Consider the following 23,064-nt stretch of genomic DNA (forward strand, 5'->3'; position numbering starts at 1 on the left):
GGAGGGACTGTAAGTTATTTGTGTTGATTCAATCCAAATGATTGGGCTGACCGCTGAATTGTGAGGTTAATTAACACTGAGACTTATCGCAGTGCTGGTTCATGCAGGATTTTTCCATACTTACCATGCGTGAGCGTAAAAGCAGGAGACAGGCAGGAATGGAATGGGCAACACAAAAATCGGACTAAATGGTGAACCTAACCTCTTCTATGTTGTCTATGACAGATCGGAACAGGCCTGACAGTTTTAATCATAGTTGCAATGAACTGTGAAGATCTGAAATCCAGATGTAAAATATAAAATAAGATATATAAATATAATAAAATATACAATAATAATAAAATATTCCAAATACAGATTCCACATTTTGTTTCTTCCTCAGAACACTCATTGTTCTAGTCTTATCTATTTACTAATTATTACTCATTAATATTATGTGTAAGAAGGAATACATTGGAGATAACAATGATGTTGGAGGAAAATTTTGCTATACTACCTTTCATATTCTTTCATTAAGGCTTCTAATGCATTTCAGTAGATTTATTTGGCTTTTGAAATGAAAGCAAATTCAGAGGAGGAAGCAAACCAGTCTATCTATTGCCCAAAACGCGCATTCGCTTTCCTTCCTGCCCGTCTGCCAGCCTGGCATCACGCATTCAACCACTTCTCCTGCCCACTCTTCCTTCACTTACTTTTTATTCTCATAGCTAGCAAAGATGTCTTCGAAGGCCTCTAGAGGGCGCTCCTCTGAGTGATCAAAGTAGAAATCGAGCATAGAAGCTCTTCTGCGGAAGGGAGAGGAGAGAGCCACACACACACTGGTCACCAAAAGGTGTCAAGAGGGAAAGGAGAGGGCGGGTTTGTGAAATGGTTCCTCTTCAGTTCTTCCCATAGCAGAGAGTAAATAAAAAGGCAACATACAGCATCAAACAGAAACAATGCTTTCGTGAAGGCTGATTTTTGTTGTATGCTCGGGGATACTTTTGACTCTGAAGGGGGGGTGGGGAAAGACCAAAGACCCTGACGCCACATCCGCAGTTAGTTACTCAGCTGTCCCCCATAGGGAAAAGATTGGACGGTTAGAAAACCAGTTTGACCACAACCAAAAAGGTGATATGATCATATTCAGTTCGTAATTTGAATATTGGTATATCTGTCCTTACTTGTACATTCGCTCTATTGGAGCGTTGGCCCGCTGAATCTCTCCCAAAGGAGTTCTGGAGGTTGGACGCACAACGCCTACAACAAAGAAGGGGGAGGGGACGAGAAAAAAAAAATACAGGTGGATGAAAGCCATGTGACTGCAGCAATTTTGCTTCTTCTAAACTTCATTTAATCTGTTAATCCAGTTTAAAAGGTTTGTACGTCAGTGGGCTAACAATGGCACCAGAATAGTGCAGAGGATTGCGCATTTGGAGGAAAATGTCAGAAATCTGCTCAGGCCTCACGTTTGTGGCTTTAATATGCTCTATGTGCTGACCCCAACGGCTTACTGGAGAGTAGAGAAACTGCAGAATTCGAAAGCTTTGTGCATGAGCTGTTCAAAGGTCTGCAACACGGCTAACGGGCAACGCTTTTTTTTCCCTCCGTAGGAATGACAATGTTTTGATTGCAATTCAGATCCACTGATTATTTCAGATAGTTACACCACACCTACCTGCAGTTTTGGCGGCCCATGAGCGCCCGGCCTCATTGAAGGCAGCCATGCCTCTGATGGTGGCGCGCAAGATGCCCCAACGAAACATGGCAACGGGGTCCATGCCGATGAGCTGCCGCACGTACGCTCGGTCGCTGCTCCGCAATAACGCCACAATGTCCGGTCGCATGTGATCTGTGTTTTTTTCACGGAAATCCTGCGACGGTCAAAGATAAAAAAATACGCTCAATATCAAGAAATTGGCGAGTTACTGGGTGATTTTGCCGCCTTACCTTGATCTGATATTTGACTTTCCCAGCAAAGTGTTGAATGACGAAAGCAGGCTCCATGACAGGTGTGGACAGAAAGTATTTATTCCCCTGATGCTGCTGCTTGAATTTGGCTAATAGTGTCTCGTCTGTGGCATGGGGGAAGCTGGAGTCCAGAAATAAGTGAGGAAGTGAAACAAGTCGATGACAACAAACAAAAGCAATGCTGTCTTCCTTACTTGCTCTCCTCATCCAGCAGGTAAAGCAGGCCGGTGGGCTTCTTGCTGATTAAATGGATGCAGCCCACATTGTCTTTGTAGTCAATGTTATGCCAAGTGATCCCCTCTGCTTGGTATTCCTCCTGCAGAATACAACAGATAACAGTTCTTAAAGAAACCAATTCTAAACATTTCATGTGAATTCATTCATACGTTTAAAATTGTGCGTTTCAGTCAATGTCATAATAAAAGCCTTCAACAACGACAAAAAACCCGCCACTCACCTGCTCCAGGTTGAATATATGATTATTGAAATAATACTGCAGTTGCTCATTTGCATAATTGATGCAAAACTGTTCAAAGCTGTTGGTCTCAAAGTCTTCAAAGCCAAATATGTCCAGAACACCGATGGACAAGCGCTACGGGGACGGAAAACATACAAGGTCAAGAATGCACCGCTCATTTGGAGTGTGTTTTGTATCTCACCGGGACCGACTCCTCCATGTCTCTTTTGTTAAGCAGGGCGTGATTAATGCGTAGGACAATCCAGTCAAATAAGGCGCTGTATAGCGATTTAGCCATGGAGTCTCTGGCTGTGATCGCCTGACGTGACAAGAACGCAAAGAAAGAACAATGAGAGGTTGTCTGCGGTTCCTTCGGAAGTCAATCTCCAACAAATAAGATGCCCCATCAGATACCTCCGAGTGGCTATAGGGGAGAATCAGCTTGTCATTGACTGTCACCGTTTTCCGCTTTGTCAGCGCTTCGACCAGCAGCTCCTCTTTGACCTGAGGGAGACCACCGTGTTGAGTGCTTGCGCACAGCTGACCAAACATGATTCCCAAACACACACAAAGGTTACCTTCAGCAGATCAGAGAGAGTGGCCAAGACCTCCGGCGGCCCCACCTCCAAGCCCTCGTCTCGCCCATTTGACTTTCTCTGGTAGGTCACGTTGCCGAGGTACAAGATGGCCGAAAGAACGGAAAAAATCCTGCAATACAGACACTTGATATCAAATACACAATGTGATACATGGAAGAACAGTGTAAACACACGACCTTTAATAATTGACTCGATACAGCTTTTGTGAAATAGAAAAAGAAACGATGTATCTAAAAACACAACTACATTACTTGTATTTCCTTTGGAAGCATTTTTATGAGCACGTTTTGAGGAGTAATAAGAACAATTCCTGAACAAAACCGACTATTAAACTGCACCATAACGCTGAGCAGACACTTACTGTTTCTTGGTAGCTGGAAGGAAGCCAACCATCTCCATGGCCTGCTGTAGCCTTTCAAAATCATGATGCAGGTCCTCCTCATCTTCAATCTTAAAGTTTTCCTACAGAAAACAGACAGAAGAAACATAACACCAGAAAGATGTTGCGAGAAACCGGTTTTAATGTAATTATATGGTTAGGATGAAATTCCTTTTTTTTTCCATACCTGCTTGAGGTAGAAGTAGTCTTCAGGTGGCAACAACTTGAACTCTTTCCTTTCCTCCTCGGAAGCTCCCAACAACAGGTAGTAAAACACATGGTAGTTCCTAAAACACAAAAAATCATCCATGATATTAAGTCAAAGGGCGAGGTCCGACGTCACATGCAGCTCCCGGAGGATCCCCAGGGGAAGCTTGCCATGTTTACAAAAAGGTCGCAAAAGCCAGACTGAGGGAGAGAAAGCGGTCGAGACCCTGCGTGTCCTCACCTCTCGTTCTTCTCTCTGGAGACTAGACGCGACTTCTCCAGAAGATACTTCTCCACAACGGCACTGCATGAGAAACAGAAGAGTGGTGAGAAAGACAATTTACACTAAAGGTCACTGCGTGTTTGTATGTGTTCAAGTCATGGAAGAATGGGCTCGTGTGGCATAAATGGAAAATGCCTCGATATAATTGAAGACAATTTATCACGTCGTTGGTCATCTTCAACAAAAAGTGAATGGGCAAGGTGTGTGGGCTGAATGTTGTCTAAAGTTTTTTCCATTCTTGCATAATTGCATTTATGTCTGTTGTCAGACGTTGTTTTGAGCAGACCACAGTAGATGAGGAAGTGACGTGTACACCCAAACTTTGATGGTGCGTGTTAACCGGAGCCTGATGTCTGAGAAAAAAGAAGTAGCTGATAGTGGCTGAAAGTTTAAGCCCCCACACAAGCACTTATAAAAAAAAAAAAAAAAGCGAATGCACATGTTCGTTCAAAGGGGACGCGATAAATTACTCACCCTCTCACCACTCCGGTTTCCAGGTAGTTAACCTGGATGAATTTACCAAAACGGCTGGAGTTGTTATTGTGAGCTGTCTTGGCGTTTCCAAAGGCCTGAGAAAGAAAAAAACCCCCACAAGGATTAGTTCAAAAAAGGTGAAATGATTTTGAAATCACCAAAAGTCAAGTACTTGAAACAACCATAACGGTCACTGCATCCGATTCAAAACCTCAGCGTACATTATACTCAATCGTAAAGAATTTCAAAGCATAAATGAAAATGAGAGTATTAAAAGAATGTCTGGCTCACATTAAATCACTGCCACCAAAGATACTCCATAGAGCAGAGGTTACATCTTGTTTTTAAACAGCAGTCCAGACCACTGATGTGGGTGGTATCATGTTCACGGCACTGTGTGTGTGTGTGTGTGTGTGTGTGTGTGTGTGTGTGTGTGTGTGTGTGTGTGTGTGTGTGTGTGTGTGTGCGTGCGTGCGTCGCGGGGGCCAAGCATCTGCAACTCATTGCCCCCCCGCTCTCCATCTGCCTCCTTCAAAATCTTATCACTCATTTCCCCTGTTCAGTCTGTGCGAGTGTGTGCATTACAGGTCAGTTGTGATAAATGAAAGTGGAAGTGCCACTCGGTGCCAGTGTCAGCCTGATGTGGCTCGAGCAGAATGAACCCAGCCATCGGGAATCACTGGGGGGGGGGGGGGGGGGGGGGGGCTGGTTTCAAGCACTGATATGGTAACCGAATAGCACTCTCTCGCTCTCTTTTTTTATTTAATGATGCTCACATGGTTACAGATACACACACAAGTACAACAAAAGGCCACGGCGAGGGAAGTCGACTCTGTGCATGTTAAATAGGAACCACATTGTGTGCTCCCAAGCAGGGGCAGGCTTAATTTGTTACAGTGGTGTCTTCCTTTAGAGTCCATCGACTAATCTGGTGACCCATTTCAGTTGTTTCAGTCCTTTTGCATTTATAAAAATCACAATTCCAATTCATTGGAGTACAGGTGAGACTATAGCCAAATTGTGCCTTCTTTTCTTTAATCTCATTTGTTTCCATTGACCCAATTCTGGATTTTGTGTTCAGAATATACCCAGTTTGGCTATGCTTCTTGGCAGAGTAACCAGAGGGGGATAGAACATGTATGGAAACCGATGTCATAATCTCATGTGGATAAAAATCAGATATTATGACTCATATCTACCAGTGGCACCAGACAGACTGGAATTTCTCAAATGAAATGTGACAATGAGAGACTTTCTTGCAATATTCTGAATGTGGCTAAATTTGTTGCATTTGTCCATAAAAGAGGCAAGTTCTGGTACTGTATAATAGTTGCATTCTCCATATAGTACTATCACTCACAGTTGAATACTCTTTTAAAATCAACATTTATTTCACTTGAGAATGGCCATGAGTCTTTTATCTCAGTGCATCTCACAGAGCTTTTCAGATTGACCTGATCTGGCAACCTTGCAGCCAAGTGCGCAAAACCCTGGGAAAGCTCAGCAAACTAGAGGCCTCAGCGCCGCCCAGTGAATACTAAACATGTCACAGCATCATCACAGCAAGCAAACATGCCCATGAGGGGGAGCTATGATTGGCTCTGAGGCACAGCAGGTATGAGGAAGTAAATTGACACATTGTCAAAACCACGTCTAACTTTGCGAGTGGTATTGACATTTTGAACAAAATTACAGTTTCAGACTTTAAGGAGGGGGGGGAAAAAAACCAACAATGAGAGGGTGAGAGATACCGAACACAGTGTTGGTATGCATATGCGAGTTTGTCTTGATTGTGTTCTGTGAGCCGGATTTTTTTTGGGTGCCAGCTATCCAGTACATTTCCACTTGAGCGCAGCCAAAGTGACCAGAATGAAGGCTCACATCCCCACTGAGCCACACACAAAGTTCTTGGAATTCAAACTAGGGGAGCTCTTCCACAAACTCTTTGTAATTTATTGATCTTGCACAACAATCAGCCCAACCTTTATAAAGTCATTCAACTAAGTCAAGTTTAGGATGCAAAAAGATTTTGGGAGCAATTTAGACAATGGCTGAATATTAAGCCTCACTATTTGTAACCCTGGGGCAGTATTGCATCCTCTCAAGTGTGACCTTTAGCGCTCAAGCTTGATTTAAGCAGTTCGAGGATTGCTGCCAAGGTTGTGACACTCACACCTCGCTGCAGACTGCCTTTGTTCACTGCATTGTCCAAGTGTCACCGATTCCTCCATTCACAAAACATCGGCAGGCTCGAATGGCAAAAGCGGGTCATTCTTGTGTCCTTTCATTTGAACCGATAAACTCTTCAAATGCCTGTTTAACTTTACATGCAAGTATTGCAGTATGTAAATAAACGGTCACTCAAAGCTGAATAGTATAAAGCTACTTTGGAAAAATATCCTTTGTTGGGGGTCATACGACGCTGGCAGTGAATTGAATCGCGTCGCTACGCAGTCATTTTTTTTTTTTTTGTCTCCATGTGGAAAAATGGCATTTCAGCAATTCTACACTGTTGGTTTATAAGCCACATAAGCATCATGCGTAAAATGCTGAGTGGTGTGACTGCTGATAAGTGACTGGCCAGCTGAGCCTTAGCTACAGTGAACAAGGGCACTTATCAAGATGGCCTCACTTGAACATAATAGTGTTTCCAACTTAATTATTTTTTGGGCAAATGGAGCCCTGCAACATGGAATGGGTAAGAACCAAGGAAAAATTCTATATTGGGATGTCTTTAAATTATCCATCACAGTTTTGTGGAGAAATTACATGCATGAAAAGCACTCGTGGTATCGGTCCTTGGTATCGGCATCAAGAATTGAGTCCTCGTACTGGTATCGGTCTGCTATCAAATATCACTACCTGCTCTGTGCCTTCAGATGTTTTGGGTCTTAAAAAAAACTGAATGAAGTTTTCAAGGCCTAGTTTTGGTCCTCTTGTGGTGTATCGTTTTACCAGACGAGAGCCATTTCAAACAACCCCACCCATGTCTTCTTGCGTGGGTACCACATCAATCTTCAGCTTATGCTGTGGTCAAAGTACCACAAATAGGTCCCGAAGATTATTGCAGCATGTTGCTACATGTAAGCTGCGTTGCTACAAGAACCAGCTTGTCCCGCACTTCACCTCGTTTCTTAATACAGCGATTGCATTGTTTTTCTCGTGTATGTCTCGAGTGACGTGTCAGCCTAAAACTAAATAAAGCCAGTTATTTCCATTCCTATTCTCAATGCCACCCAGCCAGCTCAAAGAGAGATAGGAATAAGAGGGTGCAAGTGAAACACATAAAGTAACTCGAAGATAAACAATGGATCTGCAGACAGAATGGCCGGCCAGCTTCTCCGCTTCACTTCCTGAACCGTATAACACAATACTCTGGTCTATCCACACCCCCGTAAGGGTCCTGGCAAATGCTAAGGAGAACTACTGCCGTAACTTCCCATGTTGTCGCCGCTTCCTGTTAAATAAGGTTCCGGATGATAGGAACTCCCCGTGAAGTTATGTCTGAGTCTTATTGCAAGGGCTGCATGAAGGAAGCATGACTAAATTTATGATGCAGATTCTTCAGTTAATCTTTACGGAGCAGCTGATCTGTCTTATTTGTGTCCTCAAATTATGTGAAAGGGGGCGGAGCCTTAATGTGCTTCAAAGGAGGCGGGGCGGTCAACCAGTCGGACCAGTCCAAAAAGATATACAGTGCTCATTGACTGTGAGTCAGAAGAGCAGTCTAGAAGGTTCTGAGAAGACCATATTCATCAAATGAATGAAGAAAAGAAAGATTAAAATTTGCCGTTGACCAGTATTGGAGCTCGGCATCTAAAAATCAAACAGCACCAAAGTCGGACGGCTGCTTTGCAAAGTGCTTTCAGCTTTGAGGCCATTGAGTCCAGCGGCACAAATAATGATCTCACCTCCTCAAAATGCGGCCCGGTTCTGTAGAGCCAGCTCCCCCCCTTGTAGCTGCAGGGTAGACACGTAAAACGCTCTTTGCATTTTCAACAACTCTAATCGGATCAGTATCAAGTACAAAAATGTACTTGAGGAAGGTTTGAGGTTCTTTTTGCAGCAATAAACCTGCTGAAAGAAACTCTCGGTCGCTTTAAATCTCAATTCCAAGTTGTCATCCTAGTTGAGTGGAGAGAAACTGCAGGGAACGTACTTAAAGGAATTATTGCTTCCTCTGTAAAGAGTCTTCAGGTTCCCGTTAGCTGTGTTATTAGTTTGCTACAAAAGCTGCGAGATGGTGTCAAAGTCGACATTTTTTTTTTCCACATAAAATAAATCTCTTCTTGGTAGAGCATGTGGAGAAACGTCAAAAGTACTCCACTTCTGGGTGAGAGGCAACTTTTCATGTCATGTTGCTGCAGTTGCTCACGAGCCAGGATGATTGACAAAACTGGAACCCGATCTCACAAGGCTCTAGCCCGTCTCCTTGTCTCCCTTTGCAACCACAGATCTGGACAGGACTGAAACAAGACTGCATTCTGGGAAACCAACGGCGGAGGAACTCTGCTGATGGAAGGGAAAATTTCTCCATCGGACTGACGCACATTAAGGGACCGAGACTAAACTTACTCGGCTGCATCTTTAAGTCGCAGCACTTTTTTTGCGAGTGCCTTTTGAGTGCTGAGTCAAGAAGGTCAAGGGACAAAAGTCATGAGGCGAATGACAGATGGCTGACTCGTGCCTTTAAGTGACTGTAGCCCCCCCCCCCCCCCCCCCCCTCTCTTTTTTTTGTATTTACTTCTTTTCTCCAATTGTATTGCGGTGTGATTCACTTAACTTACTTTTAGAGCTCTGGCCTTCTCTTTCACATTCCACACATGGCTTTTCTGGATAAAAGAGTATTTTTAGCTCCGTTCCTGCGCAATATAAAACTGAAAATATGTGGCGATTTACTTTCAGCTTAGCACTAAGAGCATTTCGAGAACCACAATGCTGGATACGATTGGACTGAATGAAATAAAGTCGTGTTGAACTGAAGTCAGACTTTTGAGTCCCATCTGTCCTCGGATTTTTTTTATCTCAACTTCTGTGCTTCTAAAATAAACATTCATCCGGATCGCTGGGCTCAAAGGAAGCTCAAACTATATTGGGATCCATTAACATACACACACAACACTGTTTATAGCGCAACAAAAGTCCACAATAAAGTAGAACGCAGCAAAGGTTTCATCACTGTAGAGCTAAACAATGACTACTTTGTGAATGCTGACAATTATTTCAAAATCTTCTCTCATTAACATTGACTGTTTCTTATTATAGGCAGGGGGGAAAAAAATTCAAAATAAAGCCTACATATTCTTTGCCAAGTAGATAAAACGGAATAATAATAGGGCAGTCCCTTTTTGTAAAAGCAGAGACAGATGTTTACAAATGTCTTCATGCCTTACAGATTTATTCAGAGAATTTGTTCATTTGATTCCAACGGAAATAGAGGACAGAGTCACGTGAGGGGTTAAAAAAAAAAGAAGCATTCCCATTTTTTTTTTTGTAGCGGGAGGCCATAGTTTTCATGGAAAAGCATTTAATCCTACACGCCAGTGATCATATGTCCGTCCGGCCCGTAGTTGCAGCTTGAAAAGACATTTCCTTCTTTTTCAGGGGGGGGGATTTTCTAACCACCGTAACCATCAAACTAAACATAATTATTATACCATCAAATAATCTAAAACACAAGTAGTCTTATTCCAGCTTAGGTTTCAGTCTGCAATGGAAGCAAGTGTGAATTTGGTAGAAGCATGTTTTTGACAATAATATTTTATATGATTCAAGCCCGTGTGTGACATAAGGCTTCTTTACGCTTGATGAGGCAAACAGACGAGCAGATCTTCCTTCATGACAGTCTTTTTCTACCTACTGAGTGAGTGATGCACAGCCAGTGTGTTTGCGCTCTTACCTCCAAGACTGGTCCGGCGCCAAGTATAGTCCTTTCCACACCGCTGGCGTATCCTTTCTGGCTGAGTGCAGTCAGACAGTGGATGAGAAAGTTGGTGCTTTGAGTCTTGCCCGAGCCGCTTTCTCCGGAGATGACAATACACTGGTTGACCTTCTTCCTGAGCATGGCATAGTAAGCCACGTCGGCAATGGCGAAAATGTGCGGCTCCAGTTTGCCCAGTTGGTGGTTTTCGTAGAGTTTGACATATTTGGGGTTGTAGATGGGCAAAAACTTGAAGGGGTTGATGGCAATGAGTATGCTGCCTGCGTAGGTGTAGATTTTTTTCTTATAGAAGCGTGTGCGTAGATTATTTAGGATGCTGTCCTCGTTGAGTTTGGGGAGGTTGCAGAGGTCGGCAAAGTCATCCTGTGGAGGTGGGAGGAAGCCCCTGGCGGCGAGCCGCTGTGCCTCCTGCTCTTTGGACAGCGGTGGGAGGTGGACATAATGGATAGAGCCGTCATTGTTCCTCTCCTGGATCGTGAACAGAAAATACAAGTCTTTAATTTTCAAGATTTTCAGAACTCTCTGAATCATTTCTCAAATCAATTAAATTCGTTGAATGCCCATTACAAATTGGTTTAGATTTTCCATGTACCGACACGTCGATTTGTCATCATTGTCGTTGAAATCGCAGTGGTTTGTGCAATAAATGTGTACGAGGACAACTCCATAAAAGACCTGAAGTAAGAAGTAAAAGCCGAGGCTCTGCGGGTGCTGCTCCTGGGCTTTCCGAGGCCACAGCAGGAACCTCTGCACTGGAAGATCTCCGGCCTCCAGCACCCACTCTTCGCCTCCACTCTCCTTCACCTCTGCCAGCACATACAGGCGGCCAGGGTCCAGCCCCAGTGCCACAGCAGCATCCGAGATCACAGAAGCTGCTGTAGCATCCTTCTGCACTCTGATTCGTTAAGAGAAAACAAATTAATCGTGTGAAAGGGGGAAATGACTGATGACATTTATGGCGGCTCGTCCACCTTAGGTTGCAGCAGGTGGATGACTCAGCAGCGAGCCGCGGGTAGATCTGGAGCAGGTACGAGCGCCCGTTGTGATCGTTGGTGCTCGTCAGCAGACCTCCTCCCCCCTTAACTCCGCCTGCACTCGTTGCCATGGCAGCGCTGCCATCTCTGACACTCATCCTGAGTCAGGGGGAGTTGCCTCAGCATGCCGCAGCCACCGCCTCCTTTTCGCTACAAAGCACCTGCAAGAAAATAAATCACACTGTAATCAATAATCATTTACATACACGTCATCGACCAAAAATTATTAATCATTACTAAATGAAAATAATATGTTCCTTTTGGCAAAGCTATTACAATTTAATAATTTGTCCATGGATGTATCTTGGTTTTATCATATACAATATTGGTGTGTGATCGCATCCAATTAACAATGCCTGTTTTTTTTGTTTTTGTTTTTTAAGATGCTAAAAATACACATTACAGCGTACACTTTAACCTCAGTTCCTGCTGCTGATGCAACAAACCAATCACTGAACTCAGCTACTGCACAAAAGCAACCGTGAAACACATAAGCAAAACCACAAATGGCGCAATGACGGCAAAATATTCTTCTTGACAAGAAACTGTGATATAAAACTTGGTGGCCGGAAGAAAAATGAAGCCTAATTTAACCACAGCAATTATGATTAAGCATATTCTGCCAACATAATGACTAAAAACGAGGTCCTGTTTTGGGATTATTTGTTCATCTGATCTGAAATCTGTTGAATTATGTTTGTCCAAACAAAATCTATCGGGCATTTCATCAGAACAAAATGACCCCGACCCCAATAAAGCCCCCACACAAAATACCGCATGGCTACATTACTGTCATGTTTTCGGTAAGGGCACCATTTGTCAAGTGTACCCTATATAGTTCAAGAGCCATAGCATAAATTTAGCATGACAGCAGCTGGGTAGAGTCTTGCGATGTATCGTGTAGCATGACCCCATATTAATAATGAATGCTTGGTAAACTGTAAGCCACCCTTGGGGGAAACAGGAAACTGCTTTAAATCACAGCCCTGTGAGATGTGGCGGGCCGACTACGCCGATGGAGTAACCCGAGATCCATCCGGTAAGTACAAGGACTGATAGTTTATCACTTTTCCCCATTTGAGGGGAGACTGTTTATTTTGTCAACCTGCAAAACAAGATGTGATAAACCAAGAGAAAAAGGATACAGCAAATAGATGGGAGTCACAAACTTTGCAATGATTGATAACAATCTTGCTAGCGTTTCTAAAAATATTCTAAGCAGCTGTTGTATTACTGCTGAATATACAGAAGTTGCTTAATTCAGGGAAATATATTTTTGGCTCTTCCTCTGACCTAAAGTGATGTGCAGTTTTTAAATATTAATAATGATTGAAGCTCGTGCGGAAACTTTTAAGAGTACATTTTTAACAAGTAGTGATAGGTCTTGGACACGCATCAACAGATTGTGTCATTGATTATTGGGAGGATTCGACCCAAAATAGAATTTTACGGTCACGAGCTTTTGCATTTTTTTTCTAGGCCACAAGTCAGTCGCATGCAAGCTTTTTAAAATAATAAGGCATGCAAAACTGCAGAGGCCACAAAAGACAGCATAAGCATTATGCTCCCATTACGAGGTCAGACTGTTTTGAAGACATTACTTTAGCTCCGGGCTGCTTCCTCGATTAGACTCCAAAATGACCAAAGTATTGAAGTTGAATCAATATCCAACAAATTGTACTATTTAGAATTTTTCTAGAAAAAAATTATTTCTTAAATTGCACATTTCGATGGCAAAAGAAGTGGTCGATATAAGAACACTCAAATGACCATAAAAGTCAGGAGACAAAAAACAACAACAAATATTTTCAAGTGAAACCAAAAAGAGAGGCAACCCTTTGGGACAATCAAGAGCGCCTTTGAGATAATACGGCCTCCTCCCTGCAAAGGAGATCCTCAGCGAGGATACCCAGCATTCCACAGATAAGACCCCCGGGTTGTCCGCTTGGCCGGGCTTAGCCCGTCTTTTTAGCTTCTTACGACGGGATGGGGAAAGACATAGGAGTGCGGGACTACAGCTCAGACAGGGACTCTTCAGCTGCTTACTGTGAGCTTTAACCTCTAAGAAGCTCCTTAGATCAGACATATTCAAAGGGCTCCCCTGGACTCATCAACCTTTTCCAACCTGCACTTGAGAGTTTAATCTTGAAACAATGCTTAGGGTCTGTGTTCATATTAAAATAAATATTAATAACATGATGGTTGGATAAATAATAGAAATTTATTTCTTTATGTATTAATAAAAAATAAAACCAAATAATAAATGTAAATAAATAAATACATTAATTAATAAAGGTTTTTGTGGACAAACTGAAAAAGACCAATCCTCATGACAAAACTGCCACATGTACACAATAAAAGGGACTGCCGCAGGAAATAAAGGAAACTTGGAACGACCCCATATTCGGCGGTGAAGCCGAATCGAGTGACTCATTGGCACATGTGTAATAAGACAAATAGCTCTTGTTCTAATTCCACCCACATTAACAAAATATATATTTATACACGAGTTCATAGTCATCCCATTGAAGAACGCCTTAGCTGTTTTATTCTTAGTTTGAGTTCCAGACAACACAATGAGAACGTAAGACGGGTCCACTCAAGACTACGAGTAAGGCCCGAGACACTATCAGCTGACTATATGATGTGGCAGGAAGTGAATGACCCAGTGACAGAGACTGTCAATGAATGGCACGCTCGCTCTCTTTCTCACCACCGAGCCCCGCCTCGTACCCGCTTCCCTTGCCCTCGCTGCTTAACTCATAAATTAAATTCAGTGATGAAGCAAGCTATGATGTCAACAGTGTATGTGCAGGAAGATACGGTGACTCCCTGAATTCCATTTGCTTTGGCGAGTAAATGTCATGAGTCAGCTTAGAGCCCGAGCACCTTCGATGTTGCTAAGAGTCATTGTCATAGCAGCGGAGAGTCGAAATGCCCAAAGTAAAAAACAAAACAAAAAAGTCAGCCATTATTTACTCAACAGCTAACAACAACAAAACCCCAGTTAGCTTGTGTAACATTGCAACACGGTTACAGCGACTTAAATGTAACAATATTTTGATAATTGTCCCTCCACCCCTTCCGGTGTCAGTCTGTGCAACCCAAAGCTTATTTCTTCTCCCTAGGGAGAGTGGAACTCCAGCCACTCAAGTATCCACCAGCATTAGAAATCTCACTAACATGACCTAATGGATATGAGAGCGGCTGGCCCGTTGCCAACACTCAGCGGCATTGTCCACTAGGCACAAAGAGACAGAAGCAAAGGAAGTCAAGATTCAATATGTGTGTGTGTGCATGTTTTGGCCTTTACGTTTGTCTGTCTGTACTCTTGGGGATTTGTAAACCCAAGCAGGTCTGGCGATGGTGAGCGATTGCACCTCATGCCTGCTGAGTGGTGCTAATCAGCCTGGAGGGCTTCGGCAGTGCTCATGCATCCAAAATGGCTGTCTGCCATGTGTCCTATTAAAAAAAAAAACCTGCAGTCCTTTGTTTAATCAGAACGATACCTCTTGCAGGGAATCAACCAGCCAGCAGACCCCGACTGGGCTCCTAATCACAAATGCAGATATGGAACCCAGTGAAGAATGAGTCAAGGGTAAAGGGCACTTTGAGCTCATACCCTTCCCCCAGTCCCAAAAAAAAAAAAAAAAACAAGAGATGAGGAGCATCTGCTGCCTGCATCGAAAGGAGACAAGAAAGGAGCCTTTGACTTGTTGCTATAACCGCATTCAGTCGTCACTTAAGCATAGCTTACGTTCAAAGTTCCTGCAAGAGAAGCCCCCATGATCAGTCTTTTGTTTGGATGGCAGCAGCTATGACAGCGACGCAAACACTGCGACACAATTCCATTACAGCATGTACTGAGCCAACTATGTACACAACGAAAACAAACCGGACGTGTGTTGATAGTTCGTGTAAACAAGATGAACAACTTTCAATCCGCCTTTGTTGCGATACAAAGTATTGTGAATGAGCCTTTTTGCTTTCACACTAACAGCGGACATGTTTTCTTTTTTAACAAATAATTCTACACACAATTGCATAAAATGCATGTAAAAATCAAGCAAGCAATTTTTTTTTTTTTTTAGACTCAGGCAAGTAAAATTACCAGACCGGCAACAGACAGTGCTAATCAATGGAAATACAGTTATCTCAGGGGGCTTGCATTGATCTGCCACTCCCATTGTCACGTGTCTAAGTCAAGTATTGACCAACTAAAGCCGGCCTGCCATCAGACAGCCCTCGAGGGGGGAGGGAAAAAAATGACCCCCTTATCACACACACGTTGGTTGAAAACATCCAAAGGTAGTTTGACCTTGAGGCAATCTAACGTGAGTTCGAGTCAGCTTTATGAACTTCCACTTGATGTACATTTCACAGCAGGGAACAAAGCCCAACGCCATCTTTGCTTTTTATGCATCTGTTCCCCCCCCTTTCTTCATGTCTTCCACTTTCTACCACAAAATCAGCTTCTCTTTTAGCTCCTTCAGCCCCCCCCTTTCTCCCCACCACAGATCATTTGGCACCATTTCTTTTAACTCACTCCAGATGCCAGTTTGCACTGAAGCGAGCGGAGGAGTAAAGCCTTGAATTGAATGTTTTCTCCCCCAAAAAGCAGCTTTGTTGTTTTAATTTTCTACATGCTCTCGACATTGGCCAACAATAAAACATTGAATATTAATACTCACGAGTAAATTCTCACCATATTAGGTCTGTCTTTCATTCACATGTCAAAGAAGCTGGCCATAAAAAAAAAAAAAAAGCGGCGACATTTTCAATCACCACGATGAGCCAAAACCGTGAAATCAAAGCAGCAGCATGACGTACAAGAATCCGAGGAGACCTTAGCATGTTGGACTTAATGGCATCCAGAAGGCACTGTGTGGTTGCTTTGGAATTCCATGTCGGCTGCTGGTGATGTGATGATGAAACTTTTCCAGGTCACCCTAGTTGGATGGAAAGACTACAAAATTGAAATTAAGAACAGAGTCATTAGAACGCCTTTAAAGGCTTGTGTGGTAAATATTGAAGTGACACCACTTCCATCCGGTCCTGCTCGACAAAGAAACAGGATCCCGGAAGAAATGAGGAGCACCTGCAGGCCCAACTCAGGAAAAGCGGGAAAAGGAAGAGGATTATTGTACTGCCTCACTCGTGCGGGCTATTCTGCGTTTAAAAACACTTCCGACACACATTGTGCTGATCACAGCATGCAAAGTCTGCATCGACTGTAAGACGCAGAAACCGAGTTGGATTTCATCACGATACGAAAAAAAAAGAGCTAGTAAATTGTTTTATAAGAATAACGATAAATGAATGATGTTCTTGGTTTTAGTCGCAACAAAACAAATCAATGTGTCTGCTACTTGATTTCAATGTGTGGTTGCCTCCTGCACACATTGCTCACATCTTGTCACCAGTCTCTCTTAGCTAAGCCAGACATCCTGTAGACTTTCTGACAAATGAGTTATTCATCAGACCTGAGACTACACAGTAAAAAAAAAAAAAACACCAAAGACAAACAGAACAGAGTCCAATGGAAGCCGAACCTCTGTTCCTATTCCATCTCTTGAAAACCTCCGCTGATCTCACCTATATTTTCCCCTCATCTGTGCTTTCTGTCTGCTCTTGTGTTTGGTCACCCTCCACAGCCCGTCAGGCATTCATTTAAAAAAAAAAAAAAAACAGAGACGACCTGTCCAACAAAAGGTCTTTTAAAAACAAACGTAAGAATTGAATCACCTTCCATGTACTACTCGGGGGAGTTTAATGCAAACCAGGTCCTTGATATCATCTCATTGGAGCTGTATACGTGCATTCCTGATAAATCATTACAATTTGACAGTGGCCATCAGCAGTGCGGGGAAAAGAGCAATCCTAGCCCGAGGGTGGTCCCCCCCCTGCCCGCTTGCCTCTGCTCATAATCCTGAGCCAAGGGACAGGATCAATGACAGCAAAGAGGGTGGAGGGGGATGGAACAACTCTCACCGCAGCCATGTTTGGTACAGTAAGCCATGTTTCCACCGAGCGGTGAAGTTGATTATATTTTGGAAGATTTAGGGTTAATTAAAGATAGTCGCAAAGGCGGTTGTATCCGTGTGAAACTGCTTAAATGGTATGTTAGTCATCCGGTGCTTACAACATGGACAGTGAAGGCGCTTGAGGACATGCCAAGCTCTGCTGGTTGCCATAACAGTCTCTTCCTGTTTGAATCATTTGAAATCATCCAAAATACTTCCAAATTCAACAGCTCCAGCAATGACCAAAAAACGATGACGTTGCTTAAGTTTCATTTTGGCCTTTGTGTGTTTTACTGTAGAGCATGTTGAATAAAAACATAGTGTATTAAAGAACCAACTGGCACATTTGATCCTAAATATTTTATGAAATCCAAATGTTGGCCGTCTTAAAGTGGTTCCATTTTGTGTTCCATTACACAGACTGACCAGTTTCACTTCACTGTGGAAAGGTTTTTTTTTTCTTTCTTTCTATCTCTGCTTAGATTACCACCGTGCCCGTAATCACCGTCTAAACAAGCCGCCGTGGGAAGATCGGCGTGATCGCGATCAAGCCGAGCATCTTGACCTGATATGTGCTAAAGCGAGTGAAGAACGAGGCGCTCTAAGTAGGCCATCGTCAAACAGTCGGCTTTTTTCCTCACTTCCACCCTATCATTACAGCTGAGTCTATTTATAAAGCCCATAAATTTGGTTGGCCGCACTGACGGCGCCAAGTTACCAAGGAGTTTGAGGAATTGATGACTTTACTGCCTCAGCAATCTCCCTCATCATCTTCATGCAGTCATTTTTGCTCTCCATCTGCTCCAGTGTAAAAAAAAGAAAGAATAGGTCATGGCAGCCTCTCCATTTACCGGTTTTTATGCAAAGTGAAAGGGCCTTTTCTTCCACAGAAGAAAGGCGGACCGTGGCGTGCACACACAAGCGCACACCGGTGGCACATTTCTCCTCCCCGACCTCCATCTTTCCGTTCGTCTGCTCAACACATTTTTGGTACAGCGTCAACAAGCATCATTATTTATGAATCACACTCTATGACCTATTAGAGTTCTGTTGAAGAAGAAATATTGGTTTGAAATGATCAGCACATGAGTTTTGGGATGATGTCTTCTGCTGATCCACAGCGTGAGGTCGAACAGGAAAATCCCTGCGAGGAGACGGTTTGTATTGCTGTCATCCAAATATCTTCCTCATGAGCACATTGGCAAAAAAAGAGAAAATAAAACCATGTCGCAACATGTCAAACATATTTGGCCAAGTTCCCTGCTACAGGCCTTTCCCTTCACTTTGTGTGGTAAAAATAATCTTTATTATCATGTCGCTTTTGTTATGTCAACTACTTTTGTATTCATCCCAGACAAAATAAATATTTACCTGAACTAGAAACACCACCATGCATCACAAGCTTTCTTATAATATTGATGAGGATTGTGTTTTCATCAACGAGGCTAACCTACAAAAAGCTTAGCCCAGCACAGCAGCAGAACAAAAGCGAGAAAACCCGCTGTTAAGGGACCAATTAGAAATCACAGTGCGGCTGCTAACCTGCTCCGCCGTCCTTGTTCTGACAAAAAGCTTGATGTAGAGAATAAAAACAATTAATCAAAAAACGTCGACGTCTCAAAGTCTTTTGTTGTCGTGCTAACTGCACGTTTTGCTTACAAAAGCGGAAGAGTCACTTCCATGTGTATTTCTGGCACCTATTTATTTTTATTTTTTTTCTCAACATGGCAGTCAGCAAAGCGTACCCAATCAGCTGATCCTGCACATACACTGAGCATAAGCATATTCAGAAACCAGTGACAAGTGACCTCATTTCCTCAATTGAACTAGCCAATGTTTCATGTTTTGGATCCTATCCGACATCCCAAACAGTCCGAGCTTAAACACACAAGGGAACACACAAAGCCTAGATTGATTTGATATATCACATTAAGGTTGTAGTCAATGATATACCAGGAGGAAGGAAATATACACGAGTCAGTTCAAATCATGTGAAGAAGCTCAGCATATCTGTGGTTGCTGACCCATTATCTAGTCATCCACGGCAAGACAGAATTTTATCCGCCAGGATGTGAGGACCAACTGCGAGCGCCCTCCCCCCATCTCTTCGGCAGCCCACCCTCGACCATCTCTGCAGCCAGAAGCCACCATTATTAGCAGCACACCATATGGGCTCTTTTCGATTCAAGAAATGACAAAATAGCTGTTCGGTGGACTACCCGAGTGAAGAGAAGCGCTTTAAAGATATGGTGTGGAAAGAGGAAAGGCTGCTTGAAATCGTAATGGTTTGAATGTGTTGCAATGAAAGTCTTCAGTGGGGGCGGGGGTGGTGCAATTTATAGATTTCTTACAAGCAAAAGGATGTCTAGTGCACGATGAATGAGATTCTCATACAGGGGAACCTCCAAAGTCATATATAGTAATCGTCTCTATGAAGCTAGTTAGGATGCTACTTACGTTAGCTTTGTGATAAAAATGGTTGCAGCCTGACCCTATTTGTAATCAGTTCATTTTCTATTCTATGGCTATTCTTACACTGCCAGCACTGATGATTTGTGAGTCAAATTTTCCCCAAAGAATTAGCCCATGTCAAGAGATCCATCTTAAGAAACCCCTTTAATTGCAACAACATTCATTTTAAAATCTTTTGTGAGCTTAGCAACCCCAAATCAAGCCGCTCAAAAAAGCTGTTTAGCGTATAAATACATGTGAAAACGCCATTTCGGACAAGACTAAATCAAAGCAATGGAAAAGACATTGTGAGATGCTCTAGCAAAGCAAGGAGCATTAGTGTGTGTAATTGTAAGGTTCCTGCTTATGATTTCTTTTTTCCACCATCAGGACATTAGTCATCATAAGAGCAGCTTGCAGTATATTGAACCATTTGTTTTGGCCTGTTGTGCTTCTTAGAATCAAAGGCATTTGTGGAGAATTGCAACCGTTTCATCCTGAATGCAAATAAAGAACCTGGGATAAAGGTAGTTTATGATTACCCTTCCTGGGGAAGGGTAATCATTTCACATCTCAGTGGAAATAAAATGTAAATCAATCTAAACATGAGCACGGTTCAACTGAGTCATGTTAAGACACTTTTAAGTCTAGGCATGAATGTCAATGCCAGCAATTTAACCACTTTCTTTTAATTTAGAACACATGGAGCATAAACATGACTAGTCCACATCAATAATAAATGTCTTCTGACACAATAAAATGAATCAAAGCCTGAAAATAGCTTGAGAGCAAATCCATCAATTCTTTTGGACATGGTAAAAAAACAAAATTGGGATTTTTATTCACCCCAAATCACCCAATCCTTCAAGTGCCACAGAAATTGAATAGATATCAATATTGTGTTTCTTCCATAAACACTGGTTTTGTTTAAATATTCAGATATTTAGTGCAAAATGGTGATCTTTGTTCATCTATCTAGGGCCGAGAGGTTTAAGTGAAAGGTAAAGCAATCAAACTGTCTTTCAGTATCATTTCTTTCTCTGTGACACTTTCACATGGAGGTGTGCCGTGAGATTTTTACCAAGTGTGCAAGGTTGGGAAACACTGCATCGGTGTGTTAGTCATTTTTTTTTATAATGAGGGGGGGCAGTCTGGGAACGTTGATGAGCAACAAGTTGAGACAGACAACTCATACAAAGATGCTAGCATTCGTGTCAGTCGACAAACAAGTTATTTCTCCTGACACTTTTAACAAAGTTAACAAACGTTCACAAGAGTCAGTGAACTCTCATAGGCTGCATTTATTACTTCCCTTCTCTGCTCTTGTCACTACACTGACCGAGAGCCATTGGGAAATATCCATATGCTTCCAAAGCGATTATTCAGTGTGTAGCAGGGTAGCTGTCTTCATAAAACAAAAAAACTTTTGTCCCAAACAATGTGTCATACCGAGCTAATGTAGAATTAAACATGAACGTACCTTTCTTCGCTGCTTGTTCCATTGTGTTGCTCTTCACAGTAGCTCCCACTAATAAAGCTAAGCTACTGATAAAAAATCAAAAAGCAGCGACCAACTTGCTGGTATATCCGTGTCCTGTTTGTATGAGGATTGCTTCAAACCTGTCTTGGCAGTCTAGAAGGAGGAGGGGGCTAACAACACCGGAGACGGACAAAGATGCGACAACGAGCATGAAACCGGCGCGGAAACCAAAAATAAAACGACCGACCAAAAAAAAAAAAAGTAGCTTCCTCGTACGCTCGTACGCCTTGGTGAAACAAAGAAGACGCGTCCCTTGGCTAAAAATGTTTTCAAAAGCACATTTGACGCAGGGAAAATGAACTGGTTACTGGCCGGCTAACCAGTTAGCCTGTCGCCACTTCCTATCTTTTCTGCCTTAATAACAGCAGCCAGGCTGAAAGAAGCCGCGGAAGGGGGGGAAAAAAAAAGTTGAGGGGAAAAAAAGAGATTGCGTTCAACGAGGGTGCACTGTTGCATTCAAAAATACTTTTTTGGGACAACAGTGCCCCCTACAGTATTTACATTGGTGGTACGGCACATAAGCAAATGCTATGAACAACAGCGCCCTCTTTAGCTTTAAAATAGAAAGTGCCGAATTTTACATGCATGAAGTTATTTTTGTGCAAAACATTGTAATTCTACTTTCTGTCCACAAGATGTCGACTTCTTCTTGGATATTACACGTCACTGTGTCATTTGAATGAGTCAGCTGCATTGTCCTCCAACATAACCACACTGGCCAAAAACTTCCACAAACATCACTGAATTTTTTTTTTTTTTTTTTTTGTAAACCCGCTGAGATACTGCAGATTTGTCAAATGATGCAATATAGTCTACAAAAAAAGAGTGAGCCACTACGCCCTAACCTTGAATGCACTGCTTTTGTGGAACAAAAATATGTGTGGCACCAAAAACATTTTTGCACACCTCTCAGTCTGATATGAATGATTGGCACGTTTAAGACACACTTGAGGTTGACGTGACTTTTGTGGTTAAAGTGCTGTCTGAAGTTAGAACGTTGAGAATGAGGGCGTTTTCAACCGTCAACAGGGTGTTGTTCGCACTTTGTTGCAGTTGCTTGTTTGTTTTCCTCATTCCATTTCCACCGCCAGCCTCAAAGCAGAACCATTATGACATTTAGCGTAAAGTACTTGCAATATCATAGTGTCATTATCGTACTTTGGTTTATATTGACCGAAAACTTCATATACCTGCACAATGTAACAAGTGCCACTGCTTAGTAATGAGAAGTTTTTCAAAATATTAGAAAAAAACAACAACATGCAATTTAAAATGTAAAAGATGCACACTCATGATGTGTCGAGTGAATTCAGGTGTCATTTTTGTTTGAAAACTCAAAAAGCAGAACTTTGTTCTCGTATTCTAAAACGAGGTAGAATACTTTCATGGGCGAGGCCCATGAATGTCATGCCTCATTAGCTACAAATGTAGGTCAAATAAGTATGTCATTCAATTCACATACAGTAGCGATGGTGAGGAAGTGCATTTCCCTGTGTGCTTTCCAATGTATCTCAATTGTCTTTCACAACGACAGAAAAAGAGACAAAAGAACATCTATGGAAGGTTAAGATGGATAATAACAAGCTTGACCTTTGGGTCAGTGTGTGAGTGAATTATGGCTAATAGCAGCTCTTGAATGAATTATGTCACTTCAACCTCACGGTGTAAATCCAACCTTGAAGACCTCCACTAAGGCCCGAGAGTGCTCAGCATGTTTATGATTTAA

General features: G+C 42.6%; 1 protein-coding gene across 6 annotated transcripts in view; it reads right to left on the reverse strand.

Moving 5' to 3' along the window:
• The window catches only part of myo9bl (myosin IXb-like), a 33,090-nt gene extending 11,297 nt beyond the window's left edge, over positions 1 to 21,793 (reverse strand). For 4 of the 6 annotated variants that reach the window (XM_085927276.1, XM_085927278.1, XM_085927275.1 and 1 more), the window contains exons 1-17: positions 21,279 to 21,793; positions 11,262 to 11,485; positions 10,966 to 11,185; positions 10,249 to 10,758; positions 4,350 to 4,444; positions 3,834 to 3,896; positions 3,573 to 3,672; positions 3,368 to 3,468; positions 2,986 to 3,115; positions 2,822 to 2,911; positions 2,610 to 2,726; positions 2,408 to 2,542; positions 2,145 to 2,266; positions 1,930 to 2,071; positions 1,658 to 1,853; positions 1,164 to 1,239; positions 693 to 785 (exon numbers count right to left, since the gene is read on the reverse strand). In XM_085927276.1, the coding sequence (XP_085783402.1) occupies positions 693 to 785; positions 1,164 to 1,239; positions 1,658 to 1,853; positions 1,930 to 2,071; positions 2,145 to 2,266; positions 2,408 to 2,542; positions 2,610 to 2,726; positions 2,822 to 2,911; positions 2,986 to 3,115; positions 3,368 to 3,468; positions 3,573 to 3,672; positions 3,834 to 3,896; positions 4,350 to 4,444; positions 10,249 to 10,758; positions 10,966 to 11,185; positions 11,262 to 11,422 (2,351 nt within the window). In that variant the 5' untranslated portion in view covers positions 11,423 to 11,485; positions 21,279 to 21,793. The remainder of the gene's footprint in view (positions 1 to 692; positions 786 to 1,163; positions 1,240 to 1,657; positions 1,854 to 1,929; positions 2,072 to 2,144; positions 2,267 to 2,407; positions 2,543 to 2,609; positions 2,727 to 2,821; positions 2,912 to 2,985; positions 3,116 to 3,367; positions 3,469 to 3,572; positions 3,673 to 3,833; positions 3,897 to 4,349; positions 4,445 to 10,248; positions 10,759 to 10,965; positions 11,186 to 11,261; positions 11,486 to 21,278) is intronic. The other 2 variants (XM_085927281.1, XM_085927280.1) reach the window with 1 other exon arrangement.
• Positions 21,794 to 23,064: the final 1,271 nt, after the last annotated feature.

This window comes from Syngnathus leptorhynchus, chromosome 13 (genome assembly GCF_054491065.1).
Source record: "Syngnathus leptorhynchus isolate UIUO chromosome 13, UIUO_Slep, whole genome shotgun sequence".
Classification (NCBI taxonomy): Eukaryota; Metazoa; Chordata; class Actinopteri; order Syngnathiformes; family Syngnathidae; genus Syngnathus; species Syngnathus leptorhynchus.